At 34.9% G+C, this 19,411-nt stretch overlaps 1 protein-coding gene across 1 annotated transcript; it reads left to right on the top strand.

The window, feature by feature from the left end:
* The first annotated feature begins 915 nt into the window (after positions 1 to 915).
* On the top strand, positions 916 to 14,512 carry LOC18048947 (receptor like protein 42). The gene is made up of 5 exons (XM_024187333.1): positions 916 to 1,535; positions 1,586 to 1,871; positions 2,055 to 3,074; positions 9,056 to 11,698; positions 14,372 to 14,512. Exons 1-5 carry the CDS (start codon positions 916 to 918, stop codon positions 14,510 to 14,512), a joined length of 4,710 nt encoding a protein of 1,569 aa, XP_024043101.1.
* The last annotated feature ends 4,899 nt before the right edge of the window (positions 14,513 to 19,411 follow it).

Here is a 19,411-nt window from a genome sequence, read left to right as displayed (position 1 = left end):
TTGGTCCATTAATTGCATTTCATAATTTGATGCATTTCAGATATATTAATCATTGACCAAATTGGAACATGCCTGGAAATGAAATACAAAAGTCAAAAGATTTCGTCCACGAAATGCCAATATATAAGAACGCCTCTGTATTAACATTTATCATCTGCCTCTTAACAATTTGACATTAATTGTCAAGTTTCTGAGTATTGATTCTTAGAAATGATGACGGAGAGGTTCGTATGGCATTATAATCAAGTCTCCTGTGCCCTCTTCTTCTTCTACTTCTTCTTGTGTTTGTTTGGTTATTTTCAAGTTGATTGTTCATCATCTTTCCATTACTCATCTCCTAAAACAACTCATTTCTGCCCTCCCGACCAAAGTTTAGCTTTGCTTCAATTTAAAAATAAAACTTTTTTTTTCAGTTCTGGGTATTACGCTACATGTAATGAACAAGTTTTTTATCCTAAGACGTATTCTTGGACAGAGGGTACCGACTGCTGCTCATGGGATGGGGTAACATGTGATAATGTGACAGGAAACGTGATTGGCCTCGACAGCAGTTGCAGTAGGCTTGAAGGCAGCATCGATGACAATAGCAGCCTCTTCCATCTTTCCCATCTCCAATCTCTCAACCTTGCTTTTAACGATTTCGGTGGTTCTCAAATCTCTCCCGAGATTGGACGGCTAAAGGAATTGACATATCTTAACCTCTCTTTTTCTTATTTCGGTAGTCTAGTCCCATATGAAATCTCTCACTTGTCCAAACTAACTCATCTTGAAATTTCCCTAAATTACTTCTTGACAATCGAACAAAAAACTTTTGATTTGGTTGTGAGTAACCTAACAAATTTAAGCCTTCTCAATCTCGGAACAACAAACATGTCTTTGATCAAATCTTTTTCTCTTCTAAACTTGTCTTCAACAATGACGGCTCTCGATCTCAGTGGAGCTAGTTTACAAGGAAATTTCCCTGATGAAATTTTTCGTCTTCCAAACCTTCAAGCACTCTATTTATATGGAAACAGTAAACTCACTGGTTATCTCCCAAATTCTAACTGGAGTAGTCCTCTTAGGAAGTTGTATCTTTCTTCCACTAACTTCGCAGGTAAAATACCCGATTCAATTGGAAATCTATTGTTCTTGGAGATTGTACATATCGAAGGCTGCAGTTTCACCGGGTCAATTCCAACATCAATTGGAAACCTCACTAGAGCTACTGAAATTGTGTTCGCATCAAATCATCTTACTGGCCACCTGCCCCATCATGTAAGTGGACTGTCATATTTAACCACTTTAGACCTTTCTGGAAACTCTCTACAAGGCAGGGTACCATCCTGGTTGTTCACTCTGCCTTCTTTGGTTTCTCTAGATCTTTCAAATAACATGCTCAATGGTCCTATTAATCCATTCCAGTCGACTAATTCACTACAAGAAGTTCGATTGCAAAAAAATGAGATACATGGCACAATTCCTAGTTCCATCTTTCAACTAGTGAACCTCACTTATCTCGATCTTACATCAAACAACTTGAGTGGCACTGTCAAGTTCGACATGTTCTCAAAGTTAACAGCCTACTCTCATTTACTTCCTCTAGCAATATGGATATCAAATATTCCTTACCTAGTCTACAGGAATTGAATTTATCTAATTGCAATGTCAACCAGTTCCCACGTGTCTTGAGAAACTCAGGAAAGTTAACAAGCTTAGACCTCTCCAATGGTAGAATTCATGGTCGAATTTCAAAACATGATTCTGAAGGATGGAAGAATTTGATTGATCTTCATCTTTCCAACAACTTTCTGACACATGTAGAGCTACATCCATGGCAGGAGATTAAAATTCTTGATCTTCAAAACAACAAAATCCAAGGATCAATTCTGGTTCCACCACCTTCAACACAAGTCTTCTTAGTTTCGAACAACAAATTGTCCGGACAGATCCCTCCGTCGATTTGCAGTTTGAGTTCCCTTCAATATCTTTCCTAATCTCACAACAACTTGAGTGGAACGATTCCTTCGTGTCTTGGAAACTTTAGCACTGAGCTGATTATTCTGGACTTGAAGAACAACAGCCTTGAGGGTCACATCCATGATACATTTGCAAATGCAAGTTCTTTAAGGAGTCTTGACCTTAATAGCAACAAGTTGGAAGGGCCATTACCAAGATCTTTGGCGAATTGTAACATGCTGGAAGTTGTCAATGTGGGGAACAACATGATAAGTGACACATTTCCGTGTTGGGTGGGATCTCTTCCGAAGCTAAAAATTCTGGTCTTGAGATCTAATCGATTCTATGGTCCACTATGCAAGTCCAATATTACGTTGCCCTTTCAAGCCCTTCGAATCATTGATCTCTCTCGTAATGAATTCACTGGTTTTCTGCCAAGAGCGATCTTTGTAAGTATGGAAGCAATGAATAATGTCGACGAAACGGAATTTGGACTTCAATATATTGGTGGTTTCTACTATAAAGATACTGTAACTGTTGCAATGAAAGGACTGGAAGTTAACCTGAGCAAGATCTTGCTCATATTTAGAGCTATGGATTTTTCAAGTAATCAGTTCAATGGAGAGATTCCTGAAGTACTAGGAAACTTTAAATCACTCAAAGTGCTCAACCTTTCACAGAATGGCCTGACAGGTAATATTCCGGCGTCCTTGGGGAATATGACAGCACTTGAATCATTGGACCTCTCTTTCAACAGGCTTCATGGAAGAATTCCAGAGCAGTTATTAGGTGTTACAGCCCTTGCATCATTAAATCTTTCATATAATCGGCTTCGGGGACGCATTCCTCGAGGCAATCAATTTAATACATTTGATAATGATTCCTACATTGGGAATATTCATTTGTGTGGGGAGCCGTTGACAGTAACATGTAGCAATGACGGGCTGCCAAAAGCACCTCCTTCGGCTTCTACTGATCACGAGGAAGATGAAACTCCAAGCTGGTTTGACTGGAAAATGGCGAAGCTGGGGTATGCATCTGGAGTGGTGATTGGATTGTCAATTGGATACATGGTATTTTCAATTGGAAGACCACGATGGTTAGTGAAGATGGTTGAAAGAGATCAGCAGAAGAAGGTAAGAAGACCAAGACATAGAATGTAGAAAAAAAAATACAAATAACTGAAATTTAGCTATAGGATAAGATTAAGTTTCAAGTGTTTTGGCTGTTCAATAATAGGTCCTTTGTTTTTTCAGTAGCTGAATCATTAGTCGTGTATGATGATTGTATGTGAAATTATGTACTAGCTTTTTAAATAAAAATCCTTCTTTCTGTTGTGTAAATAACGGTACGGCTATCTACTCAAATCAAACCATTTCTTGTGATGCTTGTGGTTTACATCACATGCTCCACCGCTTAGTTAGTCAAGTAAATAGCAAGTAATTTGGATAAGATTTACATGAAAGAACAGCCACACATTTGTGACTTAAATGGTGGCAACATTTAATTGGCTGCCCATCATTATAATTCATGGGTTAGCTTCATTTTTACTCACTTTCAATCCGAGATTAGTAATAATATTTTCTAGCTTATATCATTTAGCCTCTCATACTTAATCTAATCTTTATTATTTACATCAATTATCAAATACGTCCTGCCCATTTTTCCACAGTTATAATATATTATCAACATGAGATTGCTCTGGTACTTGTATATTGAAGGTAACAAGCTTCTATTAGTTGGTTTCATCAAGAAGGTGAATTACCCAAATTGAATTTCTAATATGGTCTTGGTAAAGAAGGCGAATGGCAAGTGGATATTGTGCATAGACTTTATGGATCTCAACAAGTTGTGCCCCAAAGATAGGTTTTCATTGCCAAAGATGAATCAACTGATCGATTCAAAGGTAAAACATGGACTCCTTAGTTTCATGGATGCTTTTTTAGGGTTATAAGAGAACCCTCCTTGAAATGACTTTCATAATAATCGATTTATCTAGTGCATGATCATTGTTTTAGCTATTGCACTAGATAATATCCCTTGTTCGAACCAGATACAAAGAAGACCTTTTTCATCATTAGTTAGGGTTGTATTGCTATAAAGGATGATTTCTAGGTTGAAAAACACTGGGATAACATACCAGAGGCTAATGAATAAGATCTTTATGCCCTTAATATAGAGGTGCTTATAGATGACATGATCACTGAATCTACAGATCTCAATGAGAAAGTTTAGGATTTAGAGGAGTCCTCGACCTACTTAAGAACTACCAGACGAAACTTAATCCTGAGAAGTGTGTTTGGAGTGAGCTTAGACAAGTTTTTAGGGTTTACAGTAAGCCACATAGGGATAGAGGCAAGTCCTAAAAAGACTAATTCAATTTTTTATTTGCTATGGTATTGATTGCATTGATTCATTCTATAAATAACCAACAATACAATAAATAGTAAATGAAGAGTCTTTGATGCTCAAGAAGCAACTTGCTCCTAGTATAGGTCACTTACTTTTCTTCCTTGTTTCTAAGAAAAAGTAGTATGCTACTTGAATCAAACCTTTCTTACATATAATTAATCCATTACATTTGGTTTCTTCGTTTATTATCTATCTTTCAAGAATAAAGACATAGTAATTAGTGTGAGTATTGATATTTATTTAATTCAGCTGCAGCACGAGAATTGCAGTTGCATGAGAATGAATATTATCAAAATGCATATATAGAAATTGTTGTTAATTGCTAGCAAAGACTTTACTAAATGGCTTTCAAACAATTTTATTTGATTGGCTACCAAAGTTCAAATCCTAAGGAGACATATGATTAAAATAGTAATTTGAGTTTTGTCCATCTCTCTATCTTTTAAGAGGAAAAAAAAGGTTGTTGATTAATGTAATACATATGCGTGTAGCACTTGAGTTTGCTTTTGACCTCACTATTAAGCACCAACCCTCGATGAAGATTCCAAGTTTGACAGGCTACTTCTAATAATGACAATATATATGTTATTCTCCACTTATTTGTTTTGGTGTTTCATTGTGAAAAACATTATAGATAATTAAATCCTTTTTCTTTCATTATATTTCGGTTCTTATAAGAACATTTGTGAGAGTTTTATCTCTCCTTTTTGTGGGAGTTTATTGACAAACTTTATTTATACTGATACTCATCTTGAGTTGATGAATGCTACGTAAAAATTTATTTTTGTTAGCAAGATTGGTTGAAAAGGACTTATATATAGGGAAAAAAATTCACCTTCAAAGTTTGCTTAAATAGTTACATAGATCCTTTGCTTTTATAAATGGTCATACAGGGTCTTTTTTAATAATTATACCCTTTGATTATAACAACCCAAAAAATGACTTCAAATAACATTCTATAATAATCACTTGTGTAATATTAAAATATATAATCTAACATATAAAATAATATAAATATGCTTTAATATTTTATTAATCTATTTTAAGATTAATAATATTAAAATAATCGGATCTTGAAATTCAAAATAACAATAAAAAATCTAAATTTCATATTCTATATTTATAATATTTATATATATTTTTTAAATCATGTCTACATTAGCATAAATTTTAAAGTTAATTTTTGGAATAATGTATTTAAGTATTAATAAAATATTTCATATCAATAATAACTTAATTAAAAATGATTTTTATGATATTATATATATATGTGTGTGTTATTTCATTAATCATATTTATTTTAATATTTTATTTGCATTTGTTATAAAATGTTTGATTACAATTAAAGGTTACAATAGTAAAAAAGGAGTCCGTATAACCACTTCTAAAACTAAATGAGTCTATATAACTATTTTAACAAACCTTAAAAGTGTGGATGATCTTTTTCCTATTTTTTTTAACAGTTTTATTCTTTAGCATTATCACGTCCAATGGCCTAAGCTTCAGTCCATTCGCACGGACAGTTCATCCCTACGTTTCCATTGTTAGATTTCATGAATGGTTTTAATTAATTTGAACTTTGTCACCAGTATTAAAAAGTATCCATTAGATTTTAAATGTTTACGATCTAATGGTTGACATTCATCTACATAATCTCTTTGAAGAGATTATGCAGATATCCACAACCCATGTACAAATCTCATCCACCTAATGTTTGCATAATATATAAGTATTTTTCAAGAATGCATAAAAGATAATTAGACCAACCCAACAAAGAACGTTAGAAATCAAGGTGCCTGTGGATTTCAATTCTTCGCTACCACTTCAGAATTTAAACTCGAGTGATCCCTAGCGGCGATTTCAGTTACCATAAAATAGAATCGCTGTAATTAGGAAGACAATCAGGTGAGTAAGGCAAACATCAAATCCAGCCGCATATTTTTTACCACCAGCAGCTGATGAGAGCTGGGGAGTAACAGGCTCAGGATCTTCGTGCACATTGTTTCATCATTTTCCTCCCAACAAATGTCTAAGCAAGTGAAAAATAAAAAATGGCTAAGTTAAGTTTTGTTCAGGAATTTGTTCAAACAATGTGCATGCACTCAACAAGTCATTACAAAGTACACAAAATCGGATCAAATCGATTTATATGAAAGAAAACTCTAACGATTCAAAAGTTATGAACACAGGTTATGAACACTCTTGTGTGTTCAACTATGGGTATTATCAATCTTCAAAGTCTCTAATATTTGACTTAGAGATAGAGAGTCAAATTGTTTTCAAATCCGGTCGTGCTGTCGTGCAGAGCTGCGACCAGGCGCCAATGCCAAGACTTAAATTTGTATTGGTGGGGACAGACGATTTGGACCAGCAGCTTTCCTGCCCCAAAAATAACTTGAGTGGCACGGTCAAGTGTGAACTGTTATCAAAGTTGAAAAACCTTTAATGCACTTCGTAGTTTCTAACAACAAATTGTCCGGACAGATCCCTCCACCAATTTGCAACTTGACTCACTTGAATATCTATCCTTTTTGGACAACAATTTGAGCGGAACCATTCCACCATGCCTTAGAGACTTCAGCACTCGGCTCATTATTCTGCACTTGAAGAATAAATAACGTTCAGGATTGCATCCCTGATACTTTTGTAAATAGAAGTTCTTTGACGAGTCTTGATCTCAATAGCAATAAGCAAGAAGGGCAATTACCAAAATCTTTGGCTAATTGTACTGAGCTGGAAGTTATCATTGGGAGGAACAACATGATATGTGGCACATTTCCCTGCTGGTTGGTATCGCTTCCTAAACTGAAAATTCTGGTTTTGATCAAGTAGATCCCATGTGCAATTCCAAAGTCATATTTCCCTTTCGAGATGTTCCCCACCCCCCCCTCCCCGGCGCGGTAAGCTTTCAAGACCTTGGAATCATTGATTTATGACGAACAACCATTCATCATGAACTCACAGGTTTTCTGCCAAGAAAGATATTTGTAGGCATGGAAGCAATGGAGAATGTGGAGGAAAAGGAATAAGGAGTTCAATATATAGCTGATACTACTACGACGATTCTATGACGGTGGCAATGAAAAGGAGAGATGTTCTAATGTACAAGATCTTGATCATATTTAGAGCTATGGACTTTTCCAGCAATCATTTCCACGGAGAGATTCCTAACATGCTTAATTAGGAATTTTAAATCAGTCAAAGTGTTCAATCTTTAAATAGAAGTCCTCCAATCCTTAATTCAATTATCTCATTCAGTTAAATGTATGTATAAGTTAAGCTAATATGGACCTTCACAATTGTAATGTGCAAAACAGTCTCCAAACTATGAGCATTGCCCTCCTTGCACATATGCACTAGGATTGAATGACATCCCTTCAATTTTAATTTTAATGTGTAAAACAATTTACAAAATTTTAACATAACAGCCCATCAGGTAAAATTTAATCGGCCCCAAATAAAAACCTATAAAAGGGTGGCTTAGATATCCAAATGAGAGAGAGAAGCAGAGGCGTAAGAAGGAGAAATCAATGAGGAGACTGATTTGAATTTCTTGGAGTAGAGATTTTTTGAACGATTATTTTTCATGCAAATTGCTTTATGACGTTCTTGCAGGTTAATTGATGAGCGAGTATTTTCGCGAATACTCAATTCGTTTTAATGAGAATGCTATATTCGGAAAAAAGAAAAAAAAATGTTAAATTAAAACAATTTTTCTCGCTTGAAGATTTTTTACATCAATCTTTTTTTAGTAATATTTTAGACATTGTTGGAATTTATTTTTACGACAAATAGTGACAACAAACAGAAAAACAGTCAAAATGTGACGGTGTGCTATTAATGGATAATAATTTAATCCTTCCATCTGGTGCTCCACTAATTATTATTTTGTTTTTGGTTTCAGCAACTTCCATTCGATTTCAGTCAATAAATCCTAAAAAATATATTTCTCGTATATATTTTGTTTTGGGTTTCAGCCGGCTGAAAGGATGCAGAAAATTGGCCGGCTGAAAGGATGCGGAATATTTAACTCATCTGCATGGGGTCAATATTTCTCGTATATACTCACTGATTCTGCTATTTCAAAATTAAATCTATTAGTAAAAAATTCCACATTCTCGTATTTAAAAACATATATTTACTTTAACATTAATTGCTGGGTACCGTTTATTGATTTTTTTTTCCTTTTTTGTCCATTGCATGCCTGCTTAATTCACACCATTTGGACGATCATGCATTTCATGGAATTTTTTTTTTGGGTCCATTAACTGCATTTCATAATTTAACGCATTTCAGATATATTAATCTTTGACCAACTTGGAACATGCCTGGAAATGAAATACAAAAGTCCAAACATACCGGCCACGGAATGCATATAAAAACTCCTCTGTATGAACATTTATCATCTACCTCTTAACAATTAGACATTAATTGTCAAGTTTCTGAGTATTGATTCTTAGAAATGATGACGGAGAGGTTCGTATGGCATTGTAATCAAGTCTCCTGTACCCTCTTCTTCTTCTACTTCTTGTGTTTGTTTGGTTACTTTCAAGTTGATTGTTCATCATCTTTCCATTACTCATCTCCTAAAACAACTCATTTCTGCCCTCCCGAAGAAGGTTTAGCTTTGCTTCAATTTAGAAATAAAACTTTTTTCAGTTCTGGGTATTACTCTTATTGTAATGGACAATTTTTTTATCCTCAGACGAATTCTTGGACAGAGGGTACCGACTGCTGCTTATGGGATGGTGTAACATGTGATAATGTGACTGGAAACGTTATTGGCCTCGACAGCAGTTGCAGTAGACTTGAAGGCAGCATCGATGACAATAGCAGCCTCTTCCATCTTTCCCATCTCCAATCTCTCAACCTTGCTTTTAACGATTTTGGCGGTTCTCAAATCTCTCCTGTGATTGGACGGCTAAAGGAATTGACATATCTTAATCTCTCTTCTTCTTATTTCGGTGGTCTAGTCCCATATGAAATATCCCACTTGTCCAAACTAACTCATCTTGACCTTTCCGAAAATGACTTGACAATCGAAGAAAAAACTTTTGATTTGCTTGTGAGTAACCTAACAAAGTTAAGCCTTCTCAAACTCGAAGCAACAAACTTGTCTTTGATCAAACCTTTTTCTCTGATAAACTTGTCTTCAACAATGACGGATCTCGATCTCAATAGAGCTAGTATACAAGGAAATTTCCCAGATGAAATTTTTCGTCTTCCAAACCTTCAAGCACTCAATTTACAGGGAAACAATCAACTCAGTGGTCATCTCCCAAATTCTAACTGGAGTAGTCCTCTTAGGAAGTTGCATCTTTCTTCCACTAATTTCGCAGGTAAAATACCCGATTCAATTGGAAATCTATTGTTCTTGGAGATTGTGCATATCGGAGGCTGCAATTTCACCGGGTCAATTCCATCTTCAATTGGAAACCTCACTAGAGCTACTGAAATTGTGTTCGCATCAAATTATCTTACTGGCCACCTGCCCCAACATGTAAGTGGACTGTCATATTTAGCCACTTTAGACTTTTCTTCAAACTCTCTACAAGGTAGAGTACCATCCTGGCTGTTCACTCTGCCTTCTTTGATGTCTATAAACCTTGCGTGGAACAAGCTTAATGGTCCTATTGATCCATTCCAGTCCCCTAATTCACTACAAGAAGTTAGTTTGCAAAAAAATGAGATACATGGTGCAATTCCTTATTCCATCTTTCAACTATCGAACCTCACTCATCTCGATCTTTCATCAAACAACTTGAGTGGCACTGTTAAGTTCGACATGTTCTCAAAGTTGAAAAGCGTTCAATATCTTTATCTTTCAAACAACAGCCTACTCTCATTTACTTCCGCTAGCAATATGGATATCAAATATTCCTTACCTAGTCTACAGGAATTGAATTTATCTAATTGCAATATCAACCAGTTCCCCAGTTTCTTGAGAAACTCAGAAAAGTTAACAAGCTTAGACCTCTCCAACGGTAGAATTCGTGGTCGAATTTCAAAACTTGATTCTAAAGGATGGAAGAGTTTGATTGATCTTGATCTTTCCAACAATTTTCTGACGCATATAGCGCTACATCCATGGAAGAATATTAAGACTCTTGATCTGCGGAACAACAAAATTCAAGGATCAATTCTGGTTCCACCACCTTCGACACAAGTCTTCTCAGTTTCGAACAACAAATTGTCTGGAGCGATCCCTCCGTCGATTTGCAGTTTGAGTTCCCTTCAATATCTTTCCTTATCTCACAATAATTTGAGCGGAACAATTCCTTCATGTCTTGGAAACTTTAGCACTCAGCTGATTTTTCTGGACTTGAAGAACAACAGCCTTGAGGGTCACATCCATGATAATTTTGCAAATGCACGTTATTTAACGAGTCTTGACCTTAATAGCAACAAGTTGGAAGGGCCATTACCAAGATCTTTGGCGAATTGTCGCATACTGGAAGTTGTCAATGTGGGGGAAAACATGATAAGTGACACATTTCCGTGTTGGTTGGGATCTCTTCCGAAGCTAAAAATTCTGGTCTTGAGGTCTAATCGATTCTATGGTCCACTATGCAAGTCCAAGAGTACGTTTCCCTTTCAAGCCCTTCGAATCATTGATCTCTCTCATAATGAATTCACTGGTTCTCTGCCAAGAACGATCTTTGTAAGTATGGAAGCAATGAAGATTGTGGACGAAATGAAATTTGGACTTCAATATATTGGTGGTTTCTACTATCTAGATTCTGTAACTGTTGCAATGAAAGGACAGGATGTTCTACTGTACAAGATCTTGATAATATTTAGAGCTATGGATTTTTCAAGCAATCGGTTCCATGGAGAGGTTCCTGAAGTACTAGGAAACTTTAAATCACTCAAAGTGCTCAATCTTTCACACAATAGCCTGACAGGTAATATTCCGGCGTCCTTGGGGAATATGACAGCACTTGAATCATTGGACCTCTCTTTCAACAAGCTTCATGGAATAATTCCAGAGCAGTTACTAGCTGTTACAGCCCTTGCATCATTAAATCTTTCGTATAACCAGCTTTGGGGACGCATTCCACGAGGCAATCAATTTAATACATTTGATAATAATTCCTACATTGGGAATATTCATTTGTGTGGAGAGCCGTTGACAGTAACATGTAGCAATGACGGGCTGCCAAAAGCACCTCCTTCGGCTTCTACTGATCATGAGGAAGATGAAACTGCCAGCTGGTTTGACTGGAAAATGGCGAAGCTGGGGTATGCATCTGGACTGGTGATTGGATTGTCGATTGGATACATGGTATTGTCAATAGGAAGACCCCGATGGTTAGTGAAGATGGTTGAAAGAGATCAGCAGAATAAGGTAAGAAGACGAAGACCAAGACATAGAACGTAGAAGAAAAATACAAATAACTGAAATTAAGCCATAGGATAAGATTAAGTTTCAAGTGTTTTTCCTGTTCAATAATAGTTGCTTTGTTTTTTTGGTAGCAGAATCATTAGTCATGTATGATGATTGTATGTGAAATTATGTATTAGCTTTTTAAATAAAAATCCTTCTTTCGGTTGTGTAAATAACGGTATGGCTATCTCATGAAATCAAACCATTTCTTGTGATGCTTGTAGTTTACATGATCACATGCTCCACGTTCAAGGATTAGCTTCATTTGTACTCGCTTTCAATGAGATTAGCATAATGTCTAGCTTATGTCATTTAGCTTCTTAATCTAATCTTTATTATTTACATCAATTATCAAATACTTCATGCCCATATTCTCCACCGTTATAATATATTATCAACACGAGATCCTTCTAGTACTTGTATCCTTCCCCTCTCTTATCTATCCGCCTCTTAAAACCAAAGACCAAAGCATACAAGACTGAAGCGTACAATTGAAGTATAAATTATCAAGACCGAAGCGTATAGATTGAGGCGTGAATTGTTGGAGAAAAACAGTTTTTTAATTTTTTTATAAAAACTTTTAGGATCGCTCTCATACAATATATAAGAATTTGTAATCTAGAAATCGTACCTTGAAAATTCGATTTGGCTTTTTCCGCTGAAGTGATTTAGGCTCCCATATCACGATCTGTCACCACCATTCTTGTTAGATCACGATCCGCCACCAAATAATCTTCCAGGTTATGACTCAAGTTTGATTTGCACTTGACGTGTGGGCGACTTTATCACCACTAAAGTAACTAGCACGAAAAAAATTTTCTCTCAACAATAGAGAAAAAAATCTTTTTCTCTTATCTATATAAAGTAGCTGCTCTCTTTCTTTTGAAAGAAAATAAGCCCTTTTATATTTTTATCTAGTGGAAACCCTAGGCTCCATATTTATTTATTTATTTTAATTCTATTAAATCCCTTTTGATTTAAATTAAAAAATAATTAAAACAAAAGTCACGTTACTTGTTCTTGTGTTATAGGGGCTCACCTTGTAAAATAACACAAGGCCCCTTACACTTAAGCATATTAATGGAGCCTCCCACTAAATAATATATTTAGGCTTTTGACCCAAATAGCTAGTTATCTTACTTATTAATCCAGTAATGATGCAATCAATTAAATGAACTAACCCGGGGATCATTTTGGAACATACAATAGTGGCTACAATAATTAGGCTTGTAATTAAACTAACCCAATTATTTAATTACAAATCTACTCCACTAAAAGATTGGAACTGACCTCCATAATTGTATACTCGAATAATAATTCCACCCAAGCCACATTGATTTCTTCACTGCACAATCGTTTGTACCACATCATTAATTAAATCGATATCTCAACTGTTCAATCAATTTAATTACATCTTGTTCCTTGATTCTTACTGGTTTTCTCTAATAATCATTTTCAACATACTAAATATGTTGACACACTCTGGCCAAAGAATTCTATGATCAAGTGCCGAAAACCCATCAAGAGATGTGTTGTACAAATTCTATATTGTCAATCTATAACTCCAATACTCATAATTGCTCCCACTAAGATACGGGGTAATCTTGACAACAAGTATGTGTCATACCCATTGGTAACTCAAATGGAACAACAATTACAATCATGAAATCATATTTAACTCAAGATTAAGATTACAGTAAAATCAATGCCTATGAGATTTAATAAGTCTGACAATCATTTCAAGGTTAATTAAATCTCATATGTGATCCAGCTCAATGTAGTCAAACTACATCAGTAAATTCATACATGATTAAGACAAATCATTCAATAAATTTACTATAGTTTAAACATAAATAGAGCGCCCAACTCTATTTATCAACTGCGAACTAAATTTATTTAATCATAAGATAACTTGTATTTATGTCTTATGTGAATCCATATGATGATCACATAAATACATATAATATGATTAAACGGACCTTTTTCAATATATATTTATGCAATTAAAAATATCTCAAATATTTTATTAATCAGAAAATAAATTAATATGCTTTAAAAAAGCATATAATCCCAACATGAATTTAGGTTGAACCATATAAAATCCATATTAAAACATTATAGGAATAAAAACCAAAGCCTAAATATTTCTAAAGCCATAAATTCAAAGATTTCGAAGCCCATAAAGATGACAAATCTTGCAAAATTTGAGTTTGAAGCCCTTAGTATATCTAGTGAAAATTACTTGCCATGGATCCTTGATGTAGACATTCACCTTGATTCCATGGCCCTGACAACACAATCAAGCATGGCAATAACACGTCTACTCATGAATGTGTCAGGGTTATGATCTTTCTTCGTCGTCAATCATCAAACAGAATATTTCATTGTAAATGACCCATATGTGCTTTGGAAAAATTTACATAAGAGATATGGCTACTTATATTCAGTTATACTTCCATACGCCCAAAGCAAACAGAATAAGCTCCAACTGCAAGATTGAAAGTTAGTTAATGATTACAACTTTGCACTTTACATAATTACAGCATAGTTGAAGCCATACGGCGAAAATATCACCGAAGAAGATGTGTTAGAGAATTAAACTTAACATTTTATGTTTCGAACATGATTTGGCAGCAACAATACGGAGGCCATAAATGCGAGAAATATTCTGACTTGATTTTATGTCTTCTTGTTGCTAGGGATGGCAATTTAACTGGACCTGACCTAGACCCAGACAAACCCAAACAATTTGGGTTGGGTTCAACCCGTATTTGATTAAAATAAATATGGTATCCGAATACAATTTTGTTGACCTGGAAGTATCCGAGTTTGGTTCAAGGTTGGATGAACTCGCAAATCTAGAAATCATACCCTAATATCTTATTTTAATATTAGTTTTTTAACTATTTTTAATATAAATAGAAAGATTTAGGAAAAAGAAATTCAAGCATCCTATTTCCTTCCTCTTCAACTTGTCTCCTCATCGAATCAAACCACGATGCTTCGCCAATTGCCACCTTTGTGGCTTTGTTAATCATCATCATCATCATCATTAGCCTTCGTTGTCCAATTGCGATACGGCTGAAAACACTACCTTCATCTTCATCAACGACATTTTTTGAAAACAAAACCGAAACAACGCGATATCTGATTGAAAACAACACCAAAACGATGAGATACCCGATTGAAAACAATGGCATCGATTGAAAATGCCACCTTCATCATCATCAGGGAATGAGTTAGACTTTGCCTTTTCAGTTTTTTTTACCTCTTTTTTTTGTTTTGATGATATGATAGCAGAGAAAGAGCTACAAATGCATGACAATTCCCATAATTTCCCCCTTGCCTTAATTTGTCTCTTCTCCTTTGTTAACATATATATATCCATAATGCTGATTTTGATGATAACAAACAAGATTAAGAATAATTAATCTTTTAAAAACTCAAATTATTTTTCATACCTTTTAAATAAATGTTATTTTCATAATAAAAAGGTTTTATACTTAATGAAAAAATAATTTTATGAAATTCGTTATTTTTAAGTTAATGGTTTAAATTGAAAAAGTTTTGAGAACTTTGAAATCAACAAGTATTATTTTGAAATTCTAGAAATGAACCTATTGAAAATATTTTTATAAAGTTTAGGTCATACTATAATTTTAGAAAGTTTTGGAAATCAACAAGTATTGTTTCGAAACTCTGGAAATGGACCTATTTGTAAAGCTTTATGAATATTGGGGCTATATCATAATTATAGAAAGTTTTGGAGAAAATATAATTTTGAAAAATAATGTCATTGTAGCAATCACTGTATCAAACGGCTAACTATTTGGGAGATAACGACAAACCATTTAGGAGATAGAATCACTGTAATTAGGAAGACAATCAAGTGAGTAAGGCAAACATCAAATCCAACAACATATATTGGTCGTGCTGTCGTGCAGAGTTGCGACCAGACGCCATTGCCAAGACTTAAATTTGTATTGGTGTGGAGGACGATTTAGACCAGCAGCTTTCCAACCCCAAAAATAACTTGAGTGGCACGGTCAAGTTTGAATTGTTATCAAAGTCGAAAAACCTTCAATGCACTTCGTATTTTCTAACAAAAAATTGTCCGGATAGATCCCTCCATCAATTTGCAACTTGAATCACTTGAATATCTATCCTTGTCGGACAACAATTTGAGCAGAACCATTCCACCATGTTGAAAAGTCAAAAGAAATTGATATGCATGATCTTCTACAATATCAGAAATATTGATGAAGCATGTGGCTGGAATCGTAGAAATTGAAGCCAAAAGAGTTGGTAAAACATGTGACAATTTGACAATTTCACAACAACTTTGACAATTTGGCAAAATTGGCCAAATTGTAGGTGGGCACCGAATGTGGAATAGTGCAAAACACTTGAGCTTAGGTGATGAGCTGTCTAAGGTAGTGCAGAGAGAGTTCTCTATGAAAGAGTCCAAAGAGAGGGAGTATCTGTAAGTGAGCTCTTAGAAAGTTTAGGAGAGCATTTTCCTTGGGTGCTTAATTGAGTTCTGCACTATTTGTAGAGATGTGAGAGAATGTATGTCTTGGGGAAAATGTTTCCTTCAAAAGTGTGTGAGAGTACTAAGTGTATTTGGATATTTGGGAAGTGAGGTTTCGTTACTCAAATTTGTACTCTGTTAATTGTTAGTAAAACAATTATTATCTTTTGCCTCCATGGATGTAGGCTTTGTAGCCAAACCACGTTAAATTTTGTGTCATTTATTTTTTGTGTTTATTTAGTGTGCTTGGTTCCGCATTCCGTGCACAACACCATGCCTTAGAGACTTATTATTCTGCAGTTGAAGAACAATAATGTTCAGGATCGCATCCCTGATACTTTTGTAAATAGAAGTTCTTTGACAAGTCTTGATCTCAATAGCAATAAGTAAGAAGGGCAATTACCAAAATCTTTGGCTAATTGTACTGAGCTGGAAGTTATCATTGGGAGGAACAACATGATAAGTGGCACATTTCCCCGCTGGTTGGTATCGCTTCCTAAGCTGAAAATTCTGGTTTTGATCAAGTAGATCCCATGTGCAATTCCAAAGTCATATTTCCCTTTCGAGATGTTCCCCACCCCCCCTCCCCGGCGCGGTAAGCTTTCAAGACCTTGGAATCATTGATTTATGACGAACAACCATTCATCATGAACTCACAGGTTTTCTGCCAAGAAAGATATTTGTAGGCATGGAAGCAATGGAGAATGTGGAGGAAAAGGAATAAGGAGTTCAATATATAGCTGATACTACTACGACGATTCTATGACGGTGGCAATGAAAAGGAGAGATGTTCTAATGTACAAGATCTTGATCATATTTAGAGCTATGGACTTTTCCAGCAATCATTTCCACGGAGAGATTCCTAACATGCTTAATTAGGAATTTTAAATCAGTCAAAGTGTTCAATCTTTAAATAGAAGTCCTCCAATCCTTAATTCAGTTATCTCATTCAGTTAAATGTATGTATAAGTTAAGCTAATATGGACCTTCACAATTGTAATGTGCAAAATAGTCTTCATACTAAGAGCATTGCCCTTCTTGCACAAATGCATTAGGATTGAATGACATCCCTTCAATTTTAATTTTAATGTGTAAAACAATTTAAAATTTTTTTAACATAACAGCCCATCAGTTAAAATTTAATCGGGCCCAAATAAAAACCTATAAAAGGGTAGCTTAGACATCCAAATGAGATAGAGAAGCAGAGGCGTAAGAAGGAGAAATCAATGAGGAGACTGATTTGAATTTCTTGGAGTACAGATTTTTTGAACGATTATTTTTGGTGTAAATTGCATTATCACGTTCTTGCAGGTTAATTGATGAGTGAGTATTTTCGCGAATACGCAATTCGTCTTATTGAGAATGCTATATCCGGAAAAAAGAAAACAAATTGGTAAATTCAAACAATTTTTCTCGCTTGAAGATTTTTTACATCAATTTTTTTTGAGTAATAATTTAGACATTGTTGGAATTTATTTTTACGACAAATAGTGACAAGAAAACAAAAAAACAGTATGTGACGGTGTACTATTAATAGATAATAATTTAATCCTTCCATCTGGTTGCCCACTAATTATTATTTTGTTTTTGGTTTCCGTAACTTCCATCCGTTGGATTTCAGTCAACTAATCCTAAAAAATGATACTGGCCGGCTCAAAGGATTATGTGTTTCGGAATTTAAGGAACTTAAGACTCGTCGACTTGGCCACTGCGCAACAGTCTCTGTCCCTCCACCAACACCTAATGGAATAGAATGGCGGTACAATGACGACGTCGAGTTGACAGTAGAGAAATACTAGGCTGCTCTTTCCCTCTCGTAATCCCTAATTAACGTGAATGAGTGATTTTAAATAAATCAGTTATAATAATTTTGAAAAAATATAATTTTTTTTTTAATTTTAACTGGTAAAAAACATGTTAACCGGTTTGAAATCTATTTTTTTTTAAATAAAATTTTTATTATATTATAATTATTATGTGCCATTAATTTAATCTAACGGTAAACAATAATTATGGCATTAATCATGGCATCATAGAATTTTCCATAATTTAATCCTTCCGTCCGGTTCTCCACTACTTATTATTATTTTGTTTTTGGTTCCAGTAACTTCCATCCGTTGGATTTCAGTCAACAAATCCTAAAAAATGATACTGGCCGGCTGAAAGGATTCAGAAAATTAGCCGGTTGAAAGGATGCTCGTATATACTCACTGATTATACTATTTCAAAATTAAATTTATTAGCTAAAAATTCCACATTCTCGTATTTAAAAACATCTATTTACTTCATCATTAATTGATGGGTACCGTTTATTGATTTCTTTTTTCTTTTTTGTCCATTGCATGCTTGCTTAATTCACACCATTTGGACGATCATGCATTTCATGGAATTTTTTTTCTTTTTTTTTTTTGGGTCCATTAATTGCATTTCATAATTTGATGCATTTCAGGTATATTAATCATTCACCAAATTGGAACATGCCTGGAAGTGAAATACAAAAGTCAAAAGATATCGTCCACGAAATGCCTATATATAAGAACTCCTCTGTATTAACATTTATCATCTGCCTCTTAACAATTTGACATTAATTGTCAAGTTTCTGAGTATTGATTCTTAGAAATGATGACGGAGAGGTTCGTATGGCATTATAATCAAGTCTCCTGTGCCCTCTTCTTCTTCTACTTCTTCTTGTGTTTGTTTGGTTATTTTCAAGTTGATTGTTCATCATCTTTCCATTACTCATCTCCTAAAACAACTCATTTCTGCCCTCCCGACCAAAGTTTAGCTTTGCTTCAATTTAAAAATAAAACTTTTTTTTTCAGTTCTGGGTATTACGCTACATGTAATGAACAAGTTTTTTATCCTAAGACGTATTCTTGGACAGAGGGTACCAACTGCTGCTCATGGGATGGGGTAACATGTGATAATTTGACAGGAAACGTGATTGGCCTCGACAGCAGTTGCAGTAGGCTTGAAGGCAGCATCGATGACAATAGCAGCCTCTTCCATCTTTCCCATCTCCAATCTCTCAACCTTGCTTTTAACGATTTCGTTGGTTCTCAAATCTCTCCCGAGATTGGACGGCTAAAGGAATTGACATATCTTAACCTCTCTTTTTCTTATTTCGGTGGTCTAGTCCCATA

The sequence above is a fragment of the Citrus clementina genome, unplaced genomic scaffold (assembly GCF_000493195.1).
Source record: "Citrus clementina cultivar Clemenules unplaced genomic scaffold, Citrus_clementina_v1.0 scaffold_3, whole genome shotgun sequence".
Classification (NCBI taxonomy): Eukaryota; Viridiplantae; Streptophyta; class Magnoliopsida; order Sapindales; family Rutaceae; genus Citrus; species Citrus x clementina.
The sequence above is the reverse complement of the archived record's forward strand: the minus strand, read 5'-3'. Positions and strand labels throughout refer to the sequence as shown.

What these genes read in the sequence shown, in the direction of transcription:
- LOC18048947 (XM_024187333.1), top strand. Translation starts at nt 916, where the DNA reads ATGACGGCTCTCGATCTCAGTGGAGCTAGTTTACAAGGAAATTTCCCT. An exon ending in AACTTGAGTGGCACTGTCAA is followed by an intron (nt 1,536 to 1,585) that starts GTTCGACATGTT and finishes TACTTCCTCTAG; the next exon opens with CAATATGGATATCAAATATT. An exon ending in AAAGAGATCAGCAGAAGAAG is followed by an intron (nt 3,075 to 9,055) that starts GTAAGAAGACCA and finishes TTTTATCCTCAG; the next exon opens with ACGAATTCTTGGACAGAGGG.